The 23,323-nt window shown below is 39.4% G+C and overlaps 7 protein-coding genes, 1 long non-coding RNA gene and 1 pseudogene across 13 annotated transcripts in view; 4 read left to right on the forward strand and 5 right to left on the reverse strand.

Annotated features, from left to right (window-relative positions):
• Window positions 1–327: 327 nt before the first annotated feature.
• LOC106315155 lies at window positions 328–1,374 on the reverse strand. Its single transcript, XM_013752911.1, has one exon. It carries the CDS (start codon window positions 1,372–1,374, stop codon window positions 328–330), a length of 1,047 nt encoding a protein of 348 aa, XP_013608365.1.
• A 3,424-nt stretch (window positions 1,375–4,798) lies between these two features.
• LOC106317745 lies at window positions 4,799–5,616 on the forward strand. The gene is made up of 3 exons (XR_001265224.1): window positions 4,799–4,887; window positions 5,156–5,269; window positions 5,535–5,616. It is a non-coding gene; the product is annotated as an uncharacterized LOC106317745 (long non-coding RNA).
• A 987-nt stretch (window positions 5,617–6,603) lies between these two features.
• Window positions 6,604–8,095, forward strand: LOC106313474 (elongation factor 1-beta 2-like). The gene is made up of 6 exons (XM_013751280.1): window positions 6,604–6,806; window positions 6,890–7,006; window positions 7,098–7,164; window positions 7,357–7,474; window positions 7,565–7,678; window positions 7,773–8,095. Exons 1-6 carry the CDS (start codon window positions 6,721–6,723, stop codon window positions 7,934–7,936), a joined length of 666 nt encoding a protein of 221 aa, XP_013606734.1. The 5' UTR covers window positions 6,604–6,720; the 3' UTR covers window positions 7,937–8,095.
• A 181-nt stretch (window positions 8,096–8,276) lies between these two features.
• On the reverse strand, window positions 8,277–10,333 carry LOC106313473 (L-type lectin-domain containing receptor kinase IX.1-like). The gene has a single exon (XM_013751277.1). It carries the CDS (start codon window positions 10,263–10,265, stop codon window positions 8,304–8,306), a length of 1,962 nt encoding a protein of 653 aa, XP_013606731.1. The 5' UTR covers window positions 10,266–10,333; the 3' UTR covers window positions 8,277–8,303.
• A 1,352-nt stretch (window positions 10,334–11,685) lies between these two features.
• On the forward strand, window positions 11,686–14,603 carry LOC106313647 (annotated as a pseudogene).
• Window positions 14,604–14,711: 108 nt separating this feature from the next.
• Window positions 14,712–16,772, reverse strand: LOC106313646 (probable mediator of RNA polymerase II transcription subunit 19b). 3 transcript variants are annotated; one of them, XM_013751515.1, is made up of 7 exons: window positions 16,516–16,771; window positions 16,388–16,436; window positions 16,072–16,129; window positions 15,670–15,959; window positions 15,262–15,468; window positions 15,111–15,170; window positions 14,712–14,999 (listed from the first exon to the last, which is right to left on the reverse strand). In XM_013751515.1, the coding sequence occupies exons 3-7, from the start codon at window positions 16,097–16,099 to the stop codon at window positions 14,970–14,972; spliced, it is 615 nt and encodes a 204-aa protein (XP_013606969.1). In that variant the 5' UTR covers window positions 16,100–16,129; window positions 16,388–16,436; window positions 16,516–16,771; the 3' UTR covers window positions 14,712–14,969. The 3 variants fall into 3 exon arrangements, with proteins under 3 accessions (XP_013606969.1, XP_013606967.1, XP_013606966.1); XM_013751513.1 differs by lacking the exon at window positions 16,388–16,436 and having other exon boundaries at window positions 16,516–16,772; XM_013751512.1 differs by lacking the exon at window positions 16,388–16,436 and having other exon boundaries at window positions 16,511–16,771.
• Window positions 16,773–18,269: 1,497 nt separating this feature from the next.
• On the reverse strand, window positions 18,270–19,490 carry LOC106313957. 2 transcript variants are annotated; one of them, XM_013751896.1, is made up of 3 exons: window positions 19,384–19,490; window positions 18,874–19,113; window positions 18,270–18,494 (listed from the first exon to the last, which is right to left on the reverse strand). In XM_013751896.1, the coding sequence occupies exons 1-3, from the start codon at window positions 19,399–19,401 to the stop codon at window positions 18,444–18,446; spliced, it is 309 nt and encodes a 102-aa protein (XP_013607350.1). In that variant the 5' UTR covers window positions 19,402–19,490; the 3' UTR covers window positions 18,270–18,443. The 2 variants fall into 2 exon arrangements, with proteins under 2 accessions (XP_013607350.1, XP_013607351.1); XM_013751897.1 differs by lacking the exon at window positions 19,384–19,490 and adding an exon at window positions 19,218–19,247.
• A 111-nt stretch (window positions 19,491–19,601) lies between these two features.
• Window positions 19,602–22,139, reverse strand: LOC106313956 (nudix hydrolase 20, chloroplastic). Of its 2 annotated transcripts, none has more exons than XM_013751894.1 (10): window positions 21,763–22,137; window positions 21,614–21,678; window positions 21,353–21,533; window positions 21,194–21,274; window positions 20,925–21,050; window positions 20,704–20,783; window positions 20,502–20,617; window positions 20,307–20,427; window positions 19,965–20,069; window positions 19,602–19,859 (listed from the first exon to the last, which is right to left on the reverse strand). In XM_013751894.1, exons 1-9 carry the CDS (start codon window positions 22,033–22,035, stop codon window positions 20,000–20,002), a joined length of 1,113 nt encoding a protein of 370 aa, XP_013607348.1. In that variant the 5' UTR covers window positions 22,036–22,137; the 3' UTR covers window positions 19,602–19,859; window positions 19,965–19,999. The 2 variants fall into 2 exon arrangements, with proteins under 2 accessions (XP_013607348.1, XP_013607349.1); XM_013751895.1 differs by having other exon boundaries at window positions 19,608–19,839; window positions 21,763–22,139.
• A 754-nt stretch (window positions 22,140–22,893) lies between these two features.
• Window positions 22,894–23,323, forward strand: part of LOC106318066 (calcium-dependent protein kinase 8-like) — a 3,236-nt gene continuing 2,806 nt past the window's right edge. For both annotated transcript variants that reach the window (XM_013755914.1, XM_013755915.1), the window contains exon 1: window positions 22,894–23,174. The gene's annotated coding sequence lies outside the window, so the exon portion shown is untranslated. The remainder of the gene's footprint in view (window positions 23,175–23,323) is intronic.

Here is a 23,323-nt window from a genome sequence, read left to right on the forward strand (position 1 = left end):
GCAAATGGACATTTACCTAGACATAGGACTTGTCTAAAATTGTGTTTAGACTTAAGAGATTACTTTGATTGAAAGCTTGTCACCTAGATTGGATCTTAGTTACTTGAAGTCAATTCCCAATACCCATGGATTCACTTGTTTAAATTGATTAAAACCTTGTTGTATTGCTCTGTTTGCTATTGTTAGTTGTCACACACTCACCACTATTGAATCTACTTAGCTTAAGAAATGACTTGTATTCTCACTGATTCACATCACTAGGACTGGTTCGACATTCACCCCACTATACTACAACATTTGCAATAGGCAAAAAACCTATTACCATTCCTACTCGCTGGATGAGATTGTTCCGGTTACTTCAGCCATTGGGGCTTCAGTTGGATCGACGACCGTTTCAGGGGTCGGGCTGTCCGCTGGCAAGGCGATGGACTCGGGGTCTATGTCGCTGTATGGAGTCGTTGCCTTGTCGGGTGATTCTGGATCACTTTTTATGGAGCTCTCGGGAGCGTTTTGAGCTTTCTTAGCCCGCTTCAGGTTGACCGCGGGGGTGTTCTGAGTTTGTCGTAGTTTATGCTCTGCCAAGAACCAGAGCCTAGACTGTTTCTGGCATCCCCAGATTACCGCTGTTCCGTTTGGAATTGGGAACTTGATGCCAAGGTGGTAAGTCAACGGTACCGCTTTCGTGGCATTGATCCAAAGAGTTCCAATGATGACATTGTAGATGGTCGGGTTATCGACTACCACGAAGTCAATGATTTTCGTCACCTCTTTAGCCATCACTGGGAGTTTGATTGATCTGAGGTTCATTGACGTTGCACCTGAGAAACTGGTGAGAGGTTTTGGTTCCGGGACGAATTCTCCGAGTTCAATGTTCATCCTCCGGAGGGTATCGCAGAAAATGACGTTGACTGTGCTTCCCGTGTCGATAAGGATCCTTCCCACTTCCAGGTCTCGGATTACCAGATCGATAACCAATGGGTCGCAGTGAGGTTTGTCGATTCCGATGGTTTCCCGCTCTTCGAAGATGATCGTATCGTTAGGGGCGTCGTCGGTTGGGGACCGAGCCAGCCAGCTTGAACTTGTCTCAGCCTTCCGTCCATAAGCTTTTATCGACGAGATCGAATCGCTATAGAATTGCGATCCCCCGATGATCATGCTCACTCTTCGACAGTTGCTGTCGTTTCCTCGGTCATCCTGCCTTCTTCCGCGTTTCTCGCCCGACTGATTTTCGCGGGTGTCATTTTTGGGGGACTCTTTATCAGTTTTGGGAGGGCGATCGGAATCCAGGAGGAGGTCTTTTATGCCTGTGACCTTTGAAATTTCGTCGGCGAGGAGCTTCGCAAAAAGCCTTGTGCCGAGAACCTTGCAGTTCATACTGGAATGACCTCTGGTCTGGTGGAACTCTCAGTAGGAATTATCCTTGAACTAGTTCCTGGTCCAGGTACTTCCGGAAGTCTTTCCCTGTTCGGAGTTGATAGCGTAATTATGCTCACCCTGGAGATCTTCTCCCTCGTGGTAGACATACATGTCGTTACGGGGGTTTTTCCTTCTCGCGGACGTCTTCTGCGGGTTGTACTTCTGGGAGAGGACTTTCATCTCTTCTTCCATCATGATGAAGTCTGTTGCCTTGTGAAGAGCGTCCTGGATTGTTCTCGGTTTTTCAAGGGATATCCATTGCCGGAGTTTCGACCTGTACCAGAGAGTTTTCCGCAAAGCGTCGACTGCCACTTTGTCACTGATTCAAGTGACTCTTGCCATTACCAGCTTGAACATGTTCATGAACTCGCGGAGTGCTTCGTCTTCTCTTTGAGATAGACTCCAAAGGTCGACGTCTGAGGTTTTCATGTCCATGAACATGGAATACTGTTTGAGAAACTTCGAGGCGAGCTGATGGAAACTTCCGATGGAGTTTCGTTTCAGACGAGAAAACCATTCGACCGCGGCTCCTTTGAGGTTTTTGACGAAGAGGAGGCAGTAGCCAGTGCCTCGTTCGCGTTCCTTGAGTTTGCACCTTCCCATCGCGATCTGGAAAGACTGCAGATGCGCCTTCGGGTCGGTGGTGCCATCGTAGACGGGAATTTTGATCTTCCCAGGATCTGAGATGTTAGTTTCCGTGATTCGGGCAGTGAACGGAGTTTTCCACACTTCCTCGAGAAGTCTGTCGATCTCGGGTGCAGCGCTTGTTGCATGGTGAATCTGCGAGTTTACCGCCTTGACTTCTGCCGCAGTTTTTGCGATGTACTCGCAGAGATCATGGATCTCATCAGGATTTCTAGCAGCCTTGCGAGCCTGTCGGCGTTGGCTGCGGTGGATCTGAGCCTGATTCTCGGCCAGTTCTTCCTACTCTACCCAATAGAGGCTCTCTTCTTCCTCTGTCATGGGTTTTTCGAACGACGCGTCCTGCCGAGCAGACTGGCTTCGCGTTCTTCTCGGATGGATGTCAGCACCTCCATTCGAGTGATCGGACTGGTCGCTTATGTCCAGATCGATCCGCTCGAAATCGCCTCCTTCGTTGCTCCCGGCGGGAGGTGGAAGGTTCTCCGTGGTCGGTTGTGCGCCTGGCGGGACTGTTTCGTCAGGGTTCTGACCTGAAGAATCCTTGTATGCCCGTGTGGACCGATCGCTCGGAGTCTCGAAATCGAGTCTTCTACCGCTGTGAGCTCTTGTGGCCCTGCGCGGGTTTTTACTCTTGTCCTTCGCCGTTAAGGTTTCCAACTGTTTTGCGAGAGATGCCACGAGCTTTCCTTGTTCGTCCGACTTTTTCTGAGCGGAGGCAAACATTTCTTTCATCTGGTCCAGTATCACAGTGTTCGTAGTGACCGTGGATATGTTTCCAGCTGAAGTTTTGTCAGCGTTGGCATTGACGGAAATCCCGTCGTGCATTTGCTTGTCTTTGTCATCGTCGATCGTCATACCTTACTGAGCGTGCGCGGTTGCGTGAGAGATAGATCCGTACCCCCCCCCCTCCTTTTAGGCCTTCAGTGCTAGGACTTGGAACTTTAGGCGGCTTATGAACATCACCAGACAACTTGTAGATTTCAGGAGGGGGAATGCTTAATGGATCTGGTTTTGTAGTCCCTGTATCTGACTCCGGTAATGCTGGCACCTTAGAAGAATGAGATGATGTTGGGTCTTTCGACGCTTGTGAAAAATTAATAACAACTTCTCTTTCGTTGTTAGTTCTCCTCTCTGCCATCTATAAGTTACCACCTTCAAGTGATACATGTGCAATGCGATTCGACATTAATGGCTATATGAAGAGCCCAAAAGCTCGACCAAATCCTAAGAATACAAAAGTAGAGAGTAGCAATGTTTAGAAAACTCCTACAACTAAACTTAATAACGAACATATCTAGATTTTTACAGCTAAACTTAAGGACTAAACCAAACCATACAAGGTTGTAACAGAGATTTGTAAGAAAGAGCATTAATGAGTATTTAACTACTCAAAACAAATACACAAGAACATCTGGTACCAACTCAGCGCTTGAGTCAGAAGAACAAAAGATGTTGCAATAGATTTTAAACCATGACGACCAGAAAACAAACGAGAACAGTTAAAGCTATAAAAATGCCTTTAAATCAGAAACTACAATGACAAAACAGAGCAGGTAAGGAACTCTGTATACAGTGGCGGACCCAGTCCAAAATTTAAGGAGTGTCAACAATTTGGCTTTGGCCCAGAATAAAAATAATTTTAAGAAAAAAACAGAAATAAAACAGCAGAACATAGAATCAAACCCTAGTTAGATGGGTCAGGAGAGAAGAGTGTTAACCAAATGACCTACGGAATCTCGTGTTTATTATAGCAAAACAGCTGAAACTTAAATTTAATCTGTGTCAGTTGATCCCTTATTGCTTAACGTGGGTTTGCCTCTGTTTGTATATCCTTTTAGGGACAAGAAAAGTAAGCTCAAAAGGGAGAAGATCGTACAATAATACAGAGAGCCGAAGCAAGGAGTGATCTTGAAACTGTAGTTCTCTGTTTTGCAAAGTACGAACTCCAATTTAAGTGCATTGTAGAAACTAGTAAAACAAAATGGCAGCAATTAAATAAAGGGAATCACGTGGGTTTTTTTAGGCGATTCCAATAAAAGTTTATGCTACCAATGCTAAGTTGATAACTCAACAAAATAGTTGATTACTCGACAAAATAGTTGATTATGTAGTCTTATTGTAACTTTATTGAGATCTTCTTCTTATGTCCAGCGCAGTTATCAGTCACTAAATGACTGTGGACGGATTCACAGCACATACTTTCATCCGTATAATAACATATCTTAAACTGCCAACAAAAATCATATAATAATAATAACATTTGGAAGTTAAAAAGAAACATACAAAAAGGGAGACAGCAAGAATATTTTCAATGTACGATGCTCCTGTAATTTATATATGGCATCTTTGGTTTTATACCCTTATTTTTCACATGTGCGATACATTGAGAACACCGTATTGGTATTCCCATGAGAGATCCAAGTAAGCATTTATATTTGAATATAAACCTACCTCGACTTTAACGTGTGCGTCAGGGTATTAAACTTTTCAAATAACTTTCACAGTGATCAAATAAAAATTAAATTATTACTCATTAACAGTATTTTTTCTTAGTTAAAAGTTAAGAGACTATCTTATATTACTTTAAGAGCAGGATTAACCGGAGCTCTTAGATAGGTCTCTTAACATAATTAAGCTTTAAAAAAAAAAAATTGTAATTAATAGAAGGAACGTCTCCTAAATAGGAGTCAGAAGAACCGTCTCTTAATGTTTGAAATTGTGTCGCTCCCATGACGAAAAAACCCGGTGAAGAATCTTTCTTTTTCTATCTCTCCCACTCTGTGTCGCTCCTGATGAAGAAAAGAGCATGCAGCCGACTGGAATCGAAAGGTAAAACTTTGTTGTTTTTTTTTGTATTTGAATCTTTCAATTATGTGTTTAAATCCTTCAATTATGTGTTTGAATCCTTCACTCAGATTCTTATAAGCTAGGAGAGATGATGATTTTGAAAAAAAAATTTATGGTTGTTGCAGGATGTGGAATATTCTCAATTTTGAATTTGTTTGATTGAAAGCTCGAAACTTTGATGTATTGTGTCTGTGGATGACATGATCCGTTAGACAGGATTTTAAAGTTTGTGTTTTTTGTGAATGGGCAGGTGAAGAGAGAGTTAAGAGGCATCGAGGAACAGAGAAAGATGATGAAAAGAGAAGCAGGAGAAGTGAGAAGAAGAAGGAAAAGAAATCTCACAAGCACCACCGATCAAGTACATGTAATAATACTCCTTTAACGTCTTTAGATTTCACATGCTTTGAGTTATAATACTTGAATATTTGGGCATTCGGTGGTTCTAGCTTGTGTTCCATCAATGGTTCTAGAATCTAGCTTGTGTTCAACCTCTTTAGATTTAACATGCTTCAAGTGATACTACTTGAAACTACCCTCGTTGATCACTCCAGCATTCAAAGGTTCTAGCTTTTTGTTTTGCTTTTGATTTCCCTTTGAAATTGACAGATGGAGATACGTCTGTTTTGCAGGAAAGTGAGAGTAAAGAAGATGTTCTTGATGAAGGTGATGATGATGAGGATGATTTGGAGGAAGAGCATGAGACACAAGTTCATCCAGAAGCAGAGCCTGAGCTGAAAAGGGCTCCTGAATTTCGTTAATGGGTCTTCCCGTTCGACCCCCTTTTCACCCAATCTGGTTTCTTTGTTTGTGTGTCTCACTGTTATCTACATCTTGTGATCCTTGCTCTGCTCATGACTAGCAAGACTGTGTTCACCGAGAAGATACTCAACTTCCTGCCAAGTGTTGCAGTTGCATATCAATAAGCTACCGGCAACGGAAGCGTTTGAGAAGAAGAACAAAAGCAGGTGAAGTAACAATGTTTTCAACATCGATTATTACTCTTCTTCCTGAAGTAAATATCAAATTCAGATAAAATTTTAACGACATTACCTATGAACATGATGAAATGTTTTACAATTTTTTTTTTTTTAAGAACCTTGCAATGGAGTACAAAAATTTAGGTGTCTCTTACCTAAAGTTCTTAACACATATTTATTACTAAACAATTGATTAAGAGATCCTAATGGGTTCTAGGGATAATCATGCTCTAAGAACCTCACCATAAAAGATCCCAATTAATCATGCTCTAAAAGAGTTTGTTAAAGTGAACCACACAAACGTGGTCAATTGGTAAGGCGAATTTGGAAAGGTTTTAAGCACCTCGGATTCAGAACCTATTAAACTCAGATTTACACGTTTGTGTGGCCAAACGACATGAATATCTAATTTCCAACAGATCTGTCTTGCGCTGATGAACAGGTTCCCATGGGATTAGTCGGTTGGGCTTCGGCCCACCGGATACTCCGGATTATCAACAAATAAAATGACCTAAATTATATGATGACGTTTGAGATAATTTTATCGAATCATTTTATAAGTGCAGGCGGCAGCTTCAGCCTCTAACTGAGAATCAAGCAACTCATCATAAATTCTGATATGGAGCAATCTGAAGGCCCATAACAAAGCCCATATAATAGAATTGAGCTTAGCCCACACCACTTTTATTTCCGAACCGGGGTTAGGGTTTCTCAGTGACTCAGGGCTATACTCTGTAGGTTTATAAAGCAGCTTGCTTTTTCAACCTGCGTCTCTGATCTCTTATCACTCTCTCCCTCCCTCCCTCCCTCCCTCCCCTAACCTCGGCAAGCAGCTACAATGGCGGTTACCTTCTCAGATCTACACACAGAGCAAGGTGTTAAATCCGTGGAGGAGCACCTCGCAGGGAAAACCTACATCTCCGGGTAAGTTTCTCACTTTCCCATCTTTCGCAATACGTTTTCGATCGGCGTTTGAAGTCTAAAACATAACTTTTTGATTTCCGCAGAGATCAATTGTCTGTGGATGATGTGAAGGTATACGCTGCCATCGTGGAGAAACCGAGCGATGCCTTCCCTAATGCTAGCAAGTGGTACGATTGCGTCGCGTCCCACCTTGCTAAAAGGTTCGTCCTTTTGTAACTTTTGAATCAAACTAAATAAGATTTGGTTTATGATTGATCTTCCAAGAACTTAGGAGGTTTCTAATTGTTGCAGTTTCCCTGGTAAGGCCGTCGGAGTTTCAATCGGTGGCTCTGCTGCTGCTGCTCCTGCTCAAGCTGAGGTACCCTTTCCTTGAATGCTTGAGTCTTGTTCTATTCCTAATCTATCTGTTAGTAAACAATGACGTGATCATTATATTTTTGAAGAATGCTTTTGATATGGTGATAGTTCTAGTCTTATACTAGGGAGAAGAGTTGTGTTTGCTAGAGGAAACGTTTTGTGTGATTTAGCTATTTTCGTGAATCGTGAACAGGCACCTGCAGCTGATGATGATGATGACATGGATCTGTTTGGTGACGAGACCGAGGAGGAAAAGAAAGCTGCAGAGGAGAGGGAGTCTGCTAAGAAAGACACTAAGAAGCCGAAAGAGAGTAAGCACTGTCTTTTGTTTGGTTTTGGATCTGGAACACATGTGATTACTGAGAAACTGCATCTTATTCTCTTTTTTGAATTTTGTTTAGGTGGAAAGTCATCTGTGCTCATGGAAGTCAAGCCATGGGATGACGAGACTGACATGAAGAAACTGGAGGAGTGTGTCCGCGCCGTGGAGATGCCTGGTCTTCTATGGGGAGCTTGTAAGTCCACAATCTCCATTTGTCTATACTTGCGATGATTGTGTTGGCGCCAGTTCCTCTAATTGAGTATTTTGTTCTGTTTAAACTGTTGCAGCAAAACTGGTTCCAGTTGGTTACGGGATCAAGAAGCTCACGATCATGCTCACAATCGTTGATGACCTCGTCTCCCCAGACAATCTCATCGAAGACTATCTCACCTGTGAGCCTAACAACGAGTACATCCAGAGTGTTGACATCGTCGCATTCAACAAGATCTAGAGACTTTTAAGTTCTCTCCTTACCAAAAGATACTTGATTTCCTTCCAAGCTTTGTTCTTTTTGTGTTGTTCTGCTTGAGATGTTTATTTTCTTCGTTGCAAGAAACATAAACTATCAATCCTTATTATTCGGTCCTTTACCGTGAAACATTCTCTAATACTTCCAAAAGCAATACGTATCCTGCAGCTTCCATGACAAGGGTGAATTTTCCTCTCGGGGCACCGAAGGCTTGTCAATGTAAATCAAAATAGTCAGCTTCAATTGAAGAAACTTCTTTCACAAGCAAAGAGTAACAGAAGCACAAGACCAAAACACAACACACACAGAGATTAGAAACAAGAGCATATTACAGTCAACAGAGATCTGCTCAACGACCAAGCTGAGCACTTGAAAACGTTGCAGTAGCAGCACCACCAGAGCTCACCACCGATGTTCCAGTACTCGAAGATGAGACACGATAAGTTGCAACAGGCATTTTGATAGGAAGACGAGGCAACGGTGCTTCAAGATTCAACACTTGGATGGCTTGTTTAATCGAAGGCCTCGAGTTCCTATCAGGATGAGCACACCACAACCCTACAACCATAAGACATTCTGCCTGCTTCTCATCAAAACCATCATTGATCCTCAGTTTCTCATCCACAACTGTGATCACTTCTCCTTTCCCGTACAGATCCCACACTCTCTCCACAAGGCTTGTCTCAGGCTCAACTCTTCCTTGTCTCGGATCTACTGATTTTCTTCCTGTAACAATCTCTAACGTAACAACTCCAAAGCTGTAAACATCAGACTCTTTACTCGCCCTTCCTGTGCTTATGTACTCAGGAGCCATGTAACCGAACGTTCCCGCTAACCCTGTAGTCTGCGGACCAAGCTCGTGGTCCATAAACCTAGCCAACCCGAAATCACCGAGCTTGGCATTGAAATTGGAATCGAGCATCACATTACTCGCCTTGATGTCTCTGTGGACAACACACTGCTCCCACTCCTCGTGAAGATACAGCAGAGCAGAGGCTATACCTAAAGTTACCTTGCACCTCACGCCCCAAGCGAGACGAGGCTTCTTACCAAAGAGATGGGCGTCGAGGCTACCGTTTGGCATGAACTCGTATACCATTAGAAACTCATCTTTCTCATGACACCAGCCAATAAGTTGCACTAAGTTTCGATGTCTCAAACTGCTGATGATCTTTACTTCCGTTATGAACTCTCTTTTCCCCTGCTGCTTAGACCCGCCCGCAAACTTCTTTATCGCAACCATCGTATCTAACCCGCTTAAGTAGCCTTTATACACCGCTCCAAACCCTCCTTCCCCAAGCTTCCTATCATCTGAGAAGTTGTTGGCAGCTGATGCAAGATCTTTGTAAGAAAACTTTCTTGGTCCTGCTCCTCTTTCAAGATCATCATTTATCGATCTCAAGTTTGCTTTCTCCTCAGCTTTCTTATTCTGCTGCTGCTTTCGTTTCAAGAAGACAACAAAGAAGGTCAGCAAAACAAAGACAGAGACTGAAACACCGATGATCATCCCCTTCCTGTCGTTTCGAACTTTCTTGATAACTCTCAGCTCCAGGGTTGAACTATACTCCCACGACACAAGTCTATTCCCCTCAGTGACCCCTCCAGATGTCGCGGAGAATCCAATAGTGACTTCTGATGGCATCACCTTCGAAAGATCAATGATGTAAGATAAGCTCGAGTTCTCATTAGGATCAGATGTTGTGTCATAACTCCAAGAGACGCTCAAGTTTCTTCTGGATGAATCATAGAAGATCGTCACACGGCCTATATCTTGGCTATGCGAGGTCGCATTCCAAGAAGTTGCGTTAGAAGAAACAAGAGAGTTGTTGTTGATTCCCACATGAGACTTCATGTCGAGAGGATCCCATTCTGGATTGCTATACGTGTCGAACTCGACATGAACAAGCGGGTAAAAAGAAGACTTATCGTTGGTTTCATTAAACAGACCCAAGAAACCACCAGCTGAGTTGGGAGGCATTTGGATCCCTGCAGGAGCTATAAAGAAAGCGAAGCCATGGCCGTAGTTACCGTACATAACACCACGAGTGTCAACCCTGAAGGAGAAGCGTGTAGTGAAATCCGAAGGCTTGCCGATCTCTTGATCCCACAGAGGAATCCTCTTGCCATAAGTAGCCCAGCCGGAACTGCAAGTGTAGTCGATGTTGGTAAGCTCAACAGCTCCGTTTGCTCTTGCGTCTCCTTGGTATGCTATTTCGGGACTGTCTTGGTTGAAACGAGTTATTTTAAAATGAAGTGAGTAGACACAAGGGAGAATCAAAACAAAGCAGAAGCAGAGGATTGAGATGGACATTTTTGAAGGTAAGAAGAAACAGATAGTATTAGTATCACAAGAGACCAAGAATGGTGCAGTTGATATCTATACTTCATAATAATTAAGTCAACGACTGATCCCAACTATCGCCAGGAAGAAAAAAAACAAAGTTATAACCAATCATTTTCCATAAATAGTTGACTTGAATGTAAACAAAACTAATCTGAATTGAAAATTCTGTTATGATAATGACATGAACCATTTAAAAATATGGAAGACATGTTTAGTGCTCATCCTAAGTTGTGGCTTAAAATGTTCACATGTTAAGCAGAGTAACTTCAGAAATAAGGCTTACCAGCAGAATCACAACGAAAAGTGGACCTTTTCTACACGAACTGGCATATGCACAACCAGAAAGATTAGTTACAGGTGATTCATCTGTAAATTTAAGAACATGTCAATGTACAGTAAGTAAGATACCTTGGCCTTCAACCTTTAGAAATCACCTTCAAGAGAAAGTACATAGGAAAAAAAAGTCTTCCACTATTTTGAAACCATAATAAACTGTACGGATATATTTTTTGAAGAAATAATAGATTGAAAACGACATTTATCAAGTCAATGACAAACCTAGGATTAGAAAAATAAGCTCATTCGAGGAGCCAGCTCAACCTCAGCCAAAACAAATGAACATCAACTTTAAATTCGTACATTTTATTCTTTGTTTTGTCAACTGTCTCTGTTATCATGAAAAGAATGTATAAAACAATAATCTAGCTAGGGTGGGCATTTTATACGTTAATTTTGATTCTATCCTGCTTCGATTCGATAAAAAAAATCCCTCTGCTCCTACTTTTATACAATATATATATATATATATATATATATATATATATATATATATCTACTATTAAAAATATAGAATTTTAAATGTTTAATTTTTTTATAATTATTATTTTAAGACATAAATTTATTATTACTTATAAAAGTAATAAATTAAAAATGAATATAAAATATTTATAAAATAACAATTTTCTAAATTTCAGTTTTATTAATAAAATTAATTAAAAAAAATTATGGAGCATATAGTTTCAGTAATCTTTACTTTTTTAATTTATATTATATAAAAGATTTTTTTGTAGTCTTTTTAAAGATTTTGCTTGTATTAAACAAACTGGATGAAATATCTGTAAATATCCGTAAATATTTACAAACATTTACAAAAAAAATTTGGACTTCGAATATCTGTATTTTTCAGAATCAAAACAAATTGAAAAATTAAATATATGTCAAATACGAAACAAACAAATACTGAAAATTAGGTTAGTATTCAATCGGTGCCCAGCCTAGGTTCCGAGGTGCCAAAACAATAAACACTGTTCATTTGTAAGTGTGAACCTCCCCCTTTCTTGCTTCTTCAGATCATTTGCAAATGAAGAAACTCATTTAATGAATTTCATAATGTTAAAGATCTTAATTTGCGGTTAGAAAATGATTTATATATTAATTAACCAAAAACTTACAAGGGAAATACTCTGAGCGGGTTGATATCGTCGTCTACTAGCCGTTCTCAAAACCAACAAAACCTCAAGCGAAACCTCTCTTCCTCTCACCGTCAAATTCAGAGATGGATTTCCAGGTTGTGATACTCGCCGGCGGATTCTCCAGTAATCTCGTCCCCTTAGTCTCCAAGGTCCTTCTCTCTCTTCTCCCTCATTCATCTGAAAAAAACAATCTTTCGCTATAGCTAAAATGTTCCTTCTCTGCTGTACAGGAAGTCCCTAAGGCGCTGCTCCCCGTAGCAAACCGTCCGGTGTTATCTTACGTTCTCGATCTTCTAGAGAGTAGTAATCTCAAGGACCTCATCGTCGTACGCCTTATATCTTTCACAAATTTGATGTTATCTTATGCTAGATTGAACGTTTTTAATCGATTTTGGAGAGAACTTTAAGATTTTCGATTCTCATTTCTGGAAACAGGTTGTTGAAGGAGAAGACGCCGCTCTGACAGTTGGTGGATATGGATATCTTCTGCCTGTGTTGATCGTTTACATGTTGAGGTATTCTTTTTGGAATATTATACTTGATTAGAAATGGAGCTTATTGCTTCGTATAGGATCAATGCAATTCAACACTAGTGCTTCACATAGAATAATCAAAGAAGTGATAGCTATGGACTACTGCTTTTTAGCTTGAAGCTGTTGTATACTGGGAGGTTAAGTTAAGTTGTTCTTAGAACTACCAACTTTTAGGTAGATGTAAGTACAGTAACACTAGCAACCATCTGAATTTTAAGTTTGATTAGAGCCATAGTGTCTCCATTGGTTAACAGCTCTTCTCACTCTGTGCTCTGGTGGATATCTTACTTTAGGTTGCTGCCGGAGCTCTCAGGGCAATTGCACACCACTTAACTGACAAAGACATTTTGGTTAGCTACACTCGAGCTGTCTCTTAGTTTATTTGCTTTGTGTTACTTCTAGTTAACTGGTAGTCTTACTGGACGCAGATTGTAAGTGGAGACATTGTTTCTGATATATCTCCCGGTGCTGTTGCCGCAACTCATAGAAGACATGATGCAGCAGTAACTGCTATGCTTTGTGCTGAACCAGTCAGTGGATCATCAGAATCTGGAGGCGCTTGGAAAGACAAAGCCAAGAAACCTGCTTGCTATGATATCATAGGGGTTGATTCCTCGAAACAATTCTTGTTATACATAGCCACAGGTTCGGAAGTCTCCTTTTTTGTTTCTTAGAGACAACAAATGCTTGAACCTGTTGTTGGTTTACCTTCTGATTTGTGATAGGCGCTGAGATTAAGAAAGATACCCGATTGAAAAAGAGCATTCTCTGCGCGGCTGGAAAGGTAATGCTCTAAATGACCTACAATGCAGTTTATCTTCTGACTGTATGATGATTCATATATTAACCATTAGTACAGTTTCTTATTATTTTTTCCTTTTGAATCTAGATGGAAATTCGATCAGATCTCATGGATTCTCATATATATGCCTTCAAGAGGTTGGTCAGATCTTCGTTCCTGCTAACAACTTAGTTTTATCCGTAGACACTCAATATGCTCTCTTGTCTTACAGATCAGTCTTGCAGGAAGTTTTGGAACAGAAGCCTACTTTTCGATGCCTAAAACAGGATGTACTCCCATATCTTGTTCGTACGCAGCTGGTTAGTTGGATAAGGTCCTTGCAGATGAAATTAACAAAGATTATACTAATCATTCTATCACCATTTTGATCTTTTGTTTGTGGTTTCTCTGCTTGTGTATCAGAGACCAGATGTCTTCTCTGACGAAAAAGCTGTCGAAGAAAATGGACATGGACATGGACATGGAAAGAATAATATGCAGAACAACGATGTGGTTTCGTCCCAAATTCTCTCCAATGCATCTTTGCCAACCTTTCATCAAGTTTATGAATCAGGCCTTGATAGCAGAAAAACCCACAAGTGCTGTGTTTATATAGCGGATGAATGTAAGTATTGCGTCCGCTTGAATAGCATTCAAGCCTTCATGGACATAAATAGAGATGCAAGTTGTTTTCTCATCACTGTGTTCCAACATAGATTCCCACTATAGTATTTTTTTCTCGGTTGACATCTATAGAGCTCTACAATTTTCAAACATGTGTAGGTTATTGGTGACGCAAACCACCTATCTGGATACTCCTTTTCTGCTCATCACAACATTGTTCACCCATCAGCTGAGCTTGGATCGAAAACCACTGTAAGTCCTGGATTCTGTACATTTATATTGTGAGTTGTGATCGTCAATTAACATTTTTTGGGTTGCAGGTTGGACCTCATTGTATGCTTGGAGAAGACTCTCAAGTCGGTGATAAATGCAGTGTCAAAAGATCTGTAATTGGGAGACATTGCCGCATAGGCTCCAATGTAAAGGTAAGGAAAGAGCTTTTATTCACCCCAGCCAAATAAAGTTGGTGTACATCTCCAACGAAGTTACACTCAACTGCTTTTTTGTGTGTGGGTGCAGGTGGTTAACTCAGTTGTGATGGACCATGCCACAATAGGAGACGGTTGTTCAATACAAGGCTCAGTCATTTGTAGCAATGCGCAGCTTCAAGAGCGTGTTTCTCTGAGAGACTGCCAGGTACGCTACTCTTGCTCCCTTCACTTTTTGTAATACAGAACAAGTACACGGTGATTTTATGGATTCCGCAATAAAAACATCAAAAGTTGTTCATAGGTGGAAGCAGGGTATGTAGTATTTGCCGGGGGTGAGCACAAGGGTGAGACTTTTGCCAGAAAATGAACAGAGCGGTGGGGGAGAAGAGTGAGATGTCCCTCACTAAGGTTTTGTTGAGATTTAAAGTTTGAGAATTTTTCGTTGCTATAGTTTTGCTGATAGAATTTGATCTTTTGCTGCTATTCCATTTGATATCAACGCTTTACATAAACTCAAACCCGATCAAGTCTTGCCAGTTTATTATAATCGAGTTTTAACGGAGCAGGAAATATATAGATTGATGTTTTTTATATCTAACAAAATGAAAAAATCGAGTTCCAATGTCAGATCAGCAGCATTCAGTACATCAGTCACTAAAGACATCGTTATCTAGTGACGGGACTGACATGAACAGAAGAGAACACATGGACACTGGCCTAACAAAGTATTCAAAAGTGAGTACGGTAGTTGTTTCTAAACCTCCACCTACTTGGATGTGTAATACAAAAACTTAAGTCTCTCCACCGCTTCAACCTCCAACCTCCAACCTCTATCGCTCATCAACCTTGGAACTCTTATGCTACAGAAAGAAGAGTTGATTATAAATACTACCAAAATAAAATTTGTTACTGAACTACTACCCTACTTCGGCTTTCCTAACAAGAGAGGAGATGCCTACATAAGCCATTACCTTGCTCTTTTTGTGCCGCTGAGCGTCATCAAGATCTTCATTCCCATTGTGCTTCCTTTTCTGAAAGTTAAAAGTGAAATTGTATAGAATTTGAGAAATCAAATATAAAGATAGAGAGATAGAAACCAACAAGAGCAGAAAGTTCTCTTACCTTATCATGGTGTCCACTTTTTTCCTTCTTTCTTTCGCGATCCTTGTCTTTATCCTTATCTTTGCTCCTATCTTTATGCCTGTGTTTGTGCTTCTTATGTTCCCTATCTTTATCCTTATTCCTATCCTTGTGTTTTTTATGCTTCCTGTCCCTATCTTTTGACTCGCTTTTTGATTTTGACGCAATGGTAAGAGCACCCTTCTCTGCCTGTAACAAGAAACATGAGTAACTCACTTACCATCACAAGATATTTGTAAGTAATTCAACTTATCATGGTTAGTAAAGATTAGACAAGCCTCAGAGCGTCTTATTTTCAAATTCAGTCCTCAATATTAGCAGAATCAGATACCAGCACTCATGTGAAAGATAGAAAAGTTAAATCCAGATGGAAGGAAAGTAGATTCTCACAGGAGGCAATTCAACAGGAGATGTATCATTAAGCTCAAAAGCCTCCTTAAGTTCATCTAGAACAAAAGGTTGGATGCGAGCATTTGTATCTCGGTTATGAGACGCATTTGGAATAAGCTGATCCAGCTGCATTCCTTCTCCCTTTCTAATATCTGTGTCGCCCACCACATTGTGAAGGTAATGAGCATCTGAAAGCGACTCAGGAAGTGATCTCTTGCAAAAGAACTCATGGTGTGGCAACAGCTTGTACTGAGTTATAAGATCACGTGCACCACCCAATTCTCTTGGACCTGAACATAAAAAACCCATCATCTCACTAACCAATAAAATTACGACAAGTCGCTGAAAATAACTAGAAACATTGTTGTAATGAGGGGACAAGAGGATAAACCGCAAAGGTACCTCCAAACTTGGCACTCTCTGATTCCATATCTTGATTGCACAGCTATACCATGATCAACTGCAGATCAAAGCAAACATATTTAGATTCAAATTATAAACAGCCTGGACCAGCAAATTGCATAGGGTATGAACATATAAGTTGGGGGATAATGATAATCTGAACACATAGGCAAGTGAGAATGTTCGAATATAATAAGCACTTAGCAAGTATTATCTGCTTAAAGGTGTCTCTAACTTCCTAGAAAAATAAATTATTCATAACAATTTAGCTATCTTGATTTCATCCAGCTGTGATTTGTAACAAGAAGAATCTTACACCAAAGTAATCCCTAAAACAGAAGCTCATGAGGGTTGAGAATTGGAATCTGATAACAAAACAAAGGACAAAGCTTAACATGAAATCACAGCTCAAGAGAGAAAGAAAAGATGAGCCGCATGCCTTACGCGTTTCACAAGGCAGATTAGATCTCACGAATCGCAACCTCCCCGCTAGAGCCCAGGTATAGAAAACCCCTAATCAGCTAAACTATAGAACCCCGGGTAGGCTAAGCTATTGGACTTCGATTTTCCCGCGTGAATTTGATTGGAGAAGCAAGTGTTTTTAGGGTTTGTGAAGGATAGCTTGTTCGTCGACAATGGAGCTTTTAGAATCGCGATTTCTTCTTCTTTCTTTCTCTTTTGCCCCCAAAGATGCTTCTGATGATAATCTGTCTTTGCTATTTTAAAGGACTTCGCGTGGTCATCACGCGCCTCACGATGATGCGTTGAAATATTCCATTATTATGTTTCAGATTCACATCACATAATGTAGTAAAATGTTAAATGTACTACTCCGTAAGAAACCGAAGTAAACCGAAATTCTCGCTTTTAGAGGTTTTTAGCATAATTAATGGTTTTTATGCTGAGGTTCTAAACAGAATATAAGAAACTGTATTTTAATTTTTAACCAAAACAACTAAGAATACAGTACAGGTTTTAGACGGTTATAAACCGATCTGCCAGTTTTTGCCACGGTCAATTCTATCCACTCTGGCACTATCCAATCCATAATTAAGCAGGGGCCAAAGGGCTGTGAATCTTTTAGTGACAAATGTATATGACCATTTAGCTAATTTTCGGCTACATATTTTGTTTGGTCAAGACTATTTAGACCCTGCATTTATCCAGTTATTACCAATTTTAAAGTTTTTTTTTTTTTCACAGAGGAGTTATAAACTTATATGTGGCTAAAACTTGGTTTTTTGGTAGTGCTGGATTGTTGGTATCTGTTATATAGGAGTTCGAGATCTTGTAAACAAGCTAAAGTCCTCCAGATACTCTCCAATAATCTATATCCGCTTTAATTTACTGGATTTGTCTAGAACCATGATAACCATCCGATTTTCCTTAAAGCTAGCAATTACATATTCTCAAATTATCGACATTAACCTAGCTATATGCATGTGGGTTCTACATTGAGAAACCTACATGTATTTCGAATTAATTTACTTGTGTTGTTGATCTGTTTGCGGTTTACGTACATTTGATTAACTTTATTACTCTATGACTGTATCTTTTCAATTAACCTTAAGAAGACATCCGCATTGGGAACTTGAGTTTCTCACTATATATATTAATTAATTAATACTACATCCATTTCAAAAAAATACATATTTTAGATTTTTCACATATATTAAAAAAACATATTAAAATTTGTTTTTGAATGCATTATGTTTTGTGAATAACAATTTTCCATAACTTTTAACCAATAGAAATCCAATAAACATTATTAACTTTTTTGAAACTTACAAATTTTCATTAAATAATTCATTGAAAAGGTAAAATATGTATCTTTTTGAAACAATATTTTTTCTAGAATATGAATCTATCTAAAACGGAGAGAGTATTATAATAGAAAAGTCTTTCGAAAATTTGAAAGAATGGATCTCTCAAATTTTTAAAATTTCTCACTAAGATATTAATATATCATATATGTATGAAAAACTTTCTTTGAAAAAACTCTTGATACAAATCGTCCAGTACAGGTGTTCGAATGCCGTTCATTTTGAAATTTACGAGCTAAAAACTTGTTCCTATTTTGGTTCAAGACGGAGAGATATCTACTGTGAAATCTACTTGCAAACTTGACATATAATATATAAACATGGTTCATATATAATAGTACAATATTTATAGAAATATGATTAGTATTGTTTTGTTCTCATATCGTGAAGGCAGAACTCAAAATGTATACTCAAAGCGGGAGCAACTTAATAGGTGGTGCACATACATTTACAGAAACGTCACACTAACGTCTTTACACACTTGAGAGACATTTTTTTTTTGCTACAAACTCATGAGAGAAAAGATTGCAAAGTAGTGGAACAAAGGCCCTAGTTCGGCCTGATACAACAATTAATGTAGGTCAAGATCCTCTTCTTCTTCTGCATGGCAATTAAATTAGAAATATTAGCGAGACGACTAATACTCTACATATATAGGTTTTACAATATTAAGACGGAGACAGCATGCTAGCTACCAAAATGTATATATATAGTGAAATTGCGGTTCTCTTGTTTTGTTTGAATTTTTGGTACTTTTATAATTGTACAACACAATAAAAAAATACGATCATGCAAGCAAGCACAATTGTGTGTTTTTAGTCTATTATATAGTTTAATATAATTGTTTATACCACACTTTATGATGATCCATGCGGGTTGGCTAAGGGGAAAAGGACCATCACAGGGTGATTATATGCGAACCAAAGAATCCACATCGAATGGTAAGTATAGTAGAGAGATGAGGAGAGAGAGGTGTTACCATGACAGGGTCATCGTCTTGGGTTTCACGGTGATGGTGAAGATGTTGTTGATGGTAGTGATGACGACGAGCACTAGCCATGAGTTCTTGTTCGCTTCCCAAACTAGAATGTCTGACACCACCTTTGTTCAGCTTCCTGTTAGCTCGAGCTTTTGAGAACACAACAGAGTAGTTTGTTTCGTCTGATCCTTTTTGGTCCCACCCTCCGAACTGTGGAACTGGATTCCATCCAGTATTATTCTGCACATACCCATTTATTTAAACCTCGTTAGGTAAACATATAGTTTGCTTTAGGAACCAAAACATTAAAAAAAAAAAAAAAAACATTAAAAAGTAAAAAGGACATGTTGAGATTGCATCGGTTAAGTTTCTCGATTCTACAAATGCGCATCAACTGATGGAACCTTAACATCTCGAGAAAACATCATGCTAACTCAAGAATGAATGATATGATTTGGATAGAAAAAGAAAGAACATTGAGATTGATTGATTAATCAGAGAGTGACATGCCTCCCTCCTCTTTTCCATAAATAGATATTGCTTGGTCTACAAGAAAGAGGTTCTTAAACATTGACGAAGGCGTTCATGATGATGACGATGATCAAGACGACTTCTATTGAAAAAACTCCACTTTTGATTTATATTCTAAAATTGTTTGGGATACACAATCCTGTAAGAGCAGATTTAGGTAAATATCTAAACTTGGATCTCAAGCAACGGTGTACCGTAACATGCGGGCCTTTTTTCTCCATTTTTTATTATTATTATCAGCTTTTGTATCGTTCTGGAAAAGGCTGTTAGGTCATGCAGACAATACAGAGGTAAAATATAAAAAAGCAACAATTATCGTTAATCTAATGGAGTATTATCATTGAGAGACTCTTTGGGCAAGTAACTTTAGCCATCTGGACCATCTCTCTGTTGGTTTCGCTCATTTGTAGTATAAATGAATCTTCACTGGACTTCCTGGATCATCATGAAGGCACCTGAAGTGACTCGACAGAAGCAGAAATAAAATGCAGAAAGATACATTATACATACATGGATGAGCCTATCACATAGCCAGAGTAAGTAATAGTATTTTTACTTACAAACATCAGATAGGAAAAATAAGATAGTAGCATCTTTATGAGCAATCTCCATTCCTCAAGCTTCGGTATAGATCCAAGTAACCAGATGATTCTGGTCTGATAGACCTGCATGCATGATGGAATGGAACAGAATATTTTCAGAAAAATCTTAGTGTCCAAGCATTTAAAAGTTGTGGTGGTCTCTGCTCATAAGCTGTGAATATACTCTCCAAAGTCTAAGACATGTAACAGCCTTTTTCATTTATACATATCCCTAATCCAAATCCTCCTATATTGATCTAGCATCAGAGATCAGATTTGAAGTAATCATAAGTAATAGTGGGAGATAGGAGTTAGTAGTACCCATGACGAAACAAGAAGTCAATAATGACAAGGGAACAGTTCGCCTTGAAAAAACTAGTCTCCCTAATCACATTAGCAACTTGTGCTGCTGGAATCAACTTGAAGCTCTCAACTTCTCCATCTGCAATATAATTTGCATAACAATACTATGAGAAGCAATTCAGGATATATGCCTTACAAGTGATTTGCATTAACCTTGATTTGTGGGAACAAAATCCTCAGGGAGTTTCAAATCATAACAAAACAGCACATCCCGTTTGAAACAGTACTGATCAATATCCATGTACGAAACAGCACCAACCGGTATCGCCCTTTAATAAAAACAGGTTGAATACATCATGAGGGATACTGTACACATGTTATTGTTAAAAGACTTGAGGAGGAGAATGTCTTAAACCTATCAGCAATGACTTTGGATATACCAGCTTCCTCTTCACATTCCTTTACTAGATTGTCACCGCAGCTAATCCCGTGAGGCTATACGGTTTGGTTCCCTCAAAATCAGAATTTCGAAATCACTATACGGTTTGGTTCCCTCAAAATCAGAATTTCGAAATCACTAGTACATACTTTCTAACAAGCATGAACAAGAGTATAAGATGAAGAGAAAAAACTTACCAATCCTCCAGCAACAAGATGATCAAGCATCCCTGGATAAGTGGATTTTGTGAGACTTCTCTTTCCTATCCATAGAGACTTTTGTCCATCTCTTTCTACATACCCATTCATGTGAACTCCGTATCCCTGAATCAGATAACAAGAAGAGGCATGATTCAATCAGAAAGAACAGAGTTCATAACATCACTAACGTAACACAAGCAAGGCAAAAGAACATGGCACACATGTATTGATGTTCATGGCTACAAGCTGAAACAATTTGGTTTTACCTTTAATCCGAAATAAGGAGCAGCAGCACGCTCTAGCGAAAAAACGGCGGGAGCATTAAAAGATGGTTTCACAGGATACAGCTGGTGAAATAAAATAAAAAACAATAAGCATCATTCAAGAGTTCAAGAGATCAAATAACAAAACATGGACCTCTATACCTCATTTCGTATGCCTGGAATGATACCTTTGTCACCCAAGATCCTGATCACATCTGCAACAGCTCTTGTTCTATCTTCAGGCTTTTCAAACATCAGATTAAGCGTTACATAGTCACCACCAAGGCAACCATTCTTTGAAAACGTGAATGTATCATGAAACTCCCTCAAGTACTCCGTAAATCTGTATATGCAATCAAAATAATGAAAAAAAAAAACACTCAAATTTTAGAATCACTGAAGCAAAAGAGAGTAAAGGTTTACCCTTTATGGATATAACCAACGATTTGTTCCTCTATGACAAAGGGTATGAACTCAGCTAACTTTTCCTGGAGAGTGTGGCAATAAAGTTTCGAACTTTATTCGAAGAAAAGATGAAAGCTAAGATCTTTACTCAGTTTCAGTGGACTTACGGATCCTCGATTGCAGCGGTCGACTTTCTCGAGAAACCCGGTGAGATCGGAGGAGGCGTTTTGAGGAGACGCAGACTCCTTCCGACCGATCTCGGAGACGTCATCCCACGTGAAGAAGGAGGAGGAGGAGGTAATTGGAAGAGTTGCAGCTGATAAAGCGCGGGAGATACGCAGGGAGCTCGAAGGCCAGTGTGGAGTGGGCGCAAGCGCAAGAGCGTGGGACGAGAGTAAGGAAGTGAGAGTGGGACGCAGCGAGCAAAACCCACAAGCCATTTTCAGTGGAGGAGACAGACAGACACAAAGGTATGTTTTCCAGACAGACTCACTGGTTGGTATTGTTCACTTATGGGCCGGCCACAAGAATGGGTCCGTAACGGAGCTGAGCTAAAAAAAGAAGCTTACTTTACTTTAGGATGTTTGATAGTATAATACTATTTAGTTACCTTACCACTCATGAAAGTTGGAGAATCGTTGTGGCTTTTACACTAGTCTGATCTGACTTGATTGAGACATGGGAGTGTACACCAGAGAGGATCCTGGTTGGTCTGCACTGATTCCACGTCTTGCTTTCTGATAAGTCGATTTCTATCAAATTAGGCAACTCACCTCCGTTGACAAAAAAGCATAGAAAGGCAACTCACTTCCAACCAACAATAAAATAATTTTCTATTTGGTTGTTCAACGATTTATCATCGATTTCTTATTTATTTTTCAAAACATGAAACTTGTTTTAACAAGTGACGAATTCATCACAAATATTTATTTCTTCCATAAGAATTTGAGAAACGTGTAACATATGATTGACCGATTATACTTATTATTGTTATAGCTAGGCTAGTATTATAATACAATTTTATATAATTTATAAGATGGACTATACACAATCGTTGACAAACCAACTTTTATGATTGATTTTAAACACATAAATATAACCGTGATTAGTTTACCAACAGAAAGTCTGATGTCGATTATTGTAAGTCATCTAAAATTAACACTTAATTATTTTGTAATAAAGTGAATAATACTATGTGGCTATAACACTCATACGGTAACGTACGTACTGTATGTGAATGCTATCCAAAAGTCTTTGATCATTACTTATATATTTTAAGAAAAGTATTAGTGAGGAGGGCAGAGAAACAATAAAAAAAAGACAACACAAGGCTCACCGTGTGAGACTAGAGAGAGAGCAATGGGTTATCCGCTGATTCCTCCTCAATAGAGAGAGAGAGAGAAGAGAGAAAAAAAAAACTAAAGAGAGTCCCTTTTGCTGCTCACTTAGCGAGAAAGAGGGAGACTTTGACTCTTCTCCTTCTTCTCCTCCTTTCTCCCTGCCACTTCTCATTCCCACCCCTGTTGCATCCGCCGATTCACCATCCCCTTTTTCATTCTCTCGCCGCTTCAGCTCTCAGGTCTGTGTTTATTCAAAGCATAGGGCTTTCTTGTCTTCTCTTCAGATTCTATATGTTAATTTCATTTGGTAGATTACACATTCATTTTTTGTTTTGTCTGTTTCCCTTCATCAGATCTGGGATTAGTTAGAGAGAGTCCCCCCCCCCCC

Source organism: Brassica oleracea, chromosome C9 (assembly GCF_000695525.1).
Source record: "Brassica oleracea var. oleracea cultivar TO1000 chromosome C9, BOL, whole genome shotgun sequence".
Taxonomy (NCBI): domain Eukaryota; kingdom Viridiplantae; phylum Streptophyta; class Magnoliopsida; order Brassicales; family Brassicaceae; genus Brassica; species Brassica oleracea.

Excerpts from the sequence above, each read along its gene's own strand:
- LOC106315155 (XM_013752911.1), bottom strand. The coding sequence starts at position 1,374 with ATGAACTGCAAGGTTCTCGGCACAAGGCTTTTTGCGAAGCTCCTCGCC.
- LOC106313474 (XM_013751280.1), top strand. The coding sequence starts at position 6,721 with ATGGCGGTTACCTTCTCAGATCTACACACAGAGCAAGGTGTTAAATCC. Across the intron at positions 7,165-7,356 it reads CTGCTCCTGCTCAAGCTGAG|GCACCTGCAGCTGATGATGA; the intron begins GTACCCTTTCCT and ends AATCGTGAACAG. Across the intron at positions 7,679-7,772 it reads TGGTCTTCTATGGGGAGCTT|CAAAACTGGTTCCAGTTGGT; the intron begins GTAAGTCCACAA and ends AAACTGTTGCAG.
- LOC106313473 (XM_013751277.1), bottom strand. The coding sequence starts at position 10,265 with ATGTCCATCTCAATCCTCTGCTTCTGCTTTGTTTTGATTCTCCCTTGT.
- LOC106313646 (XM_013751513.1), bottom strand. The coding sequence starts at position 16,099 with ATGGAATCAGAGAGTGCCAAGTTTGGAG. Across the intron at positions 15,960-16,071 it reads AGAGAGTGCCAAGTTTGGAG|GTCCAAGAGAATTGGGTGGT; the intron begins GTACCTTTGCGG and ends TTTTATGTTCAG. Across the intron at positions 15,000-15,110 it reads AGCGGCACAAAAAGAGCAAG|CATAAGAGTTCCAAGGTTGA; the intron begins GTAATGGCTTAT and ends TTCTTTCTGTAG.
- LOC106313957 (XM_013751896.1), bottom strand. Across the intron at positions 18,495-18,873 it reads AAGACGATGACCCTGTCATG|AAGAAGAAGAGGATCTTGAC; the intron begins GTAACACCTCTC and ends ATTGCCATGCAG.
- LOC106313956 (XM_013751894.1), bottom strand. The coding sequence starts at position 22,035 with ATGGCTTGTGGGTTTTGCTCGCTGCGTCCCACTCTCACTTCCTTACTC. Across the intron at positions 20,784-20,924 it reads ATCTTGTTGCTGGAGGATTG|CCTCACGGGATTAGCTGCGG; the intron begins GTAAGTTTTTTC and ends CAAACCGTATAG. Across the intron at positions 20,428-20,501 it reads TTTTGTTCCCACAAATCAAG|ATGGAGAAGTTGAGAGCTTC; the intron begins GTTAATGCAAAT and ends ATTATATTGCAG.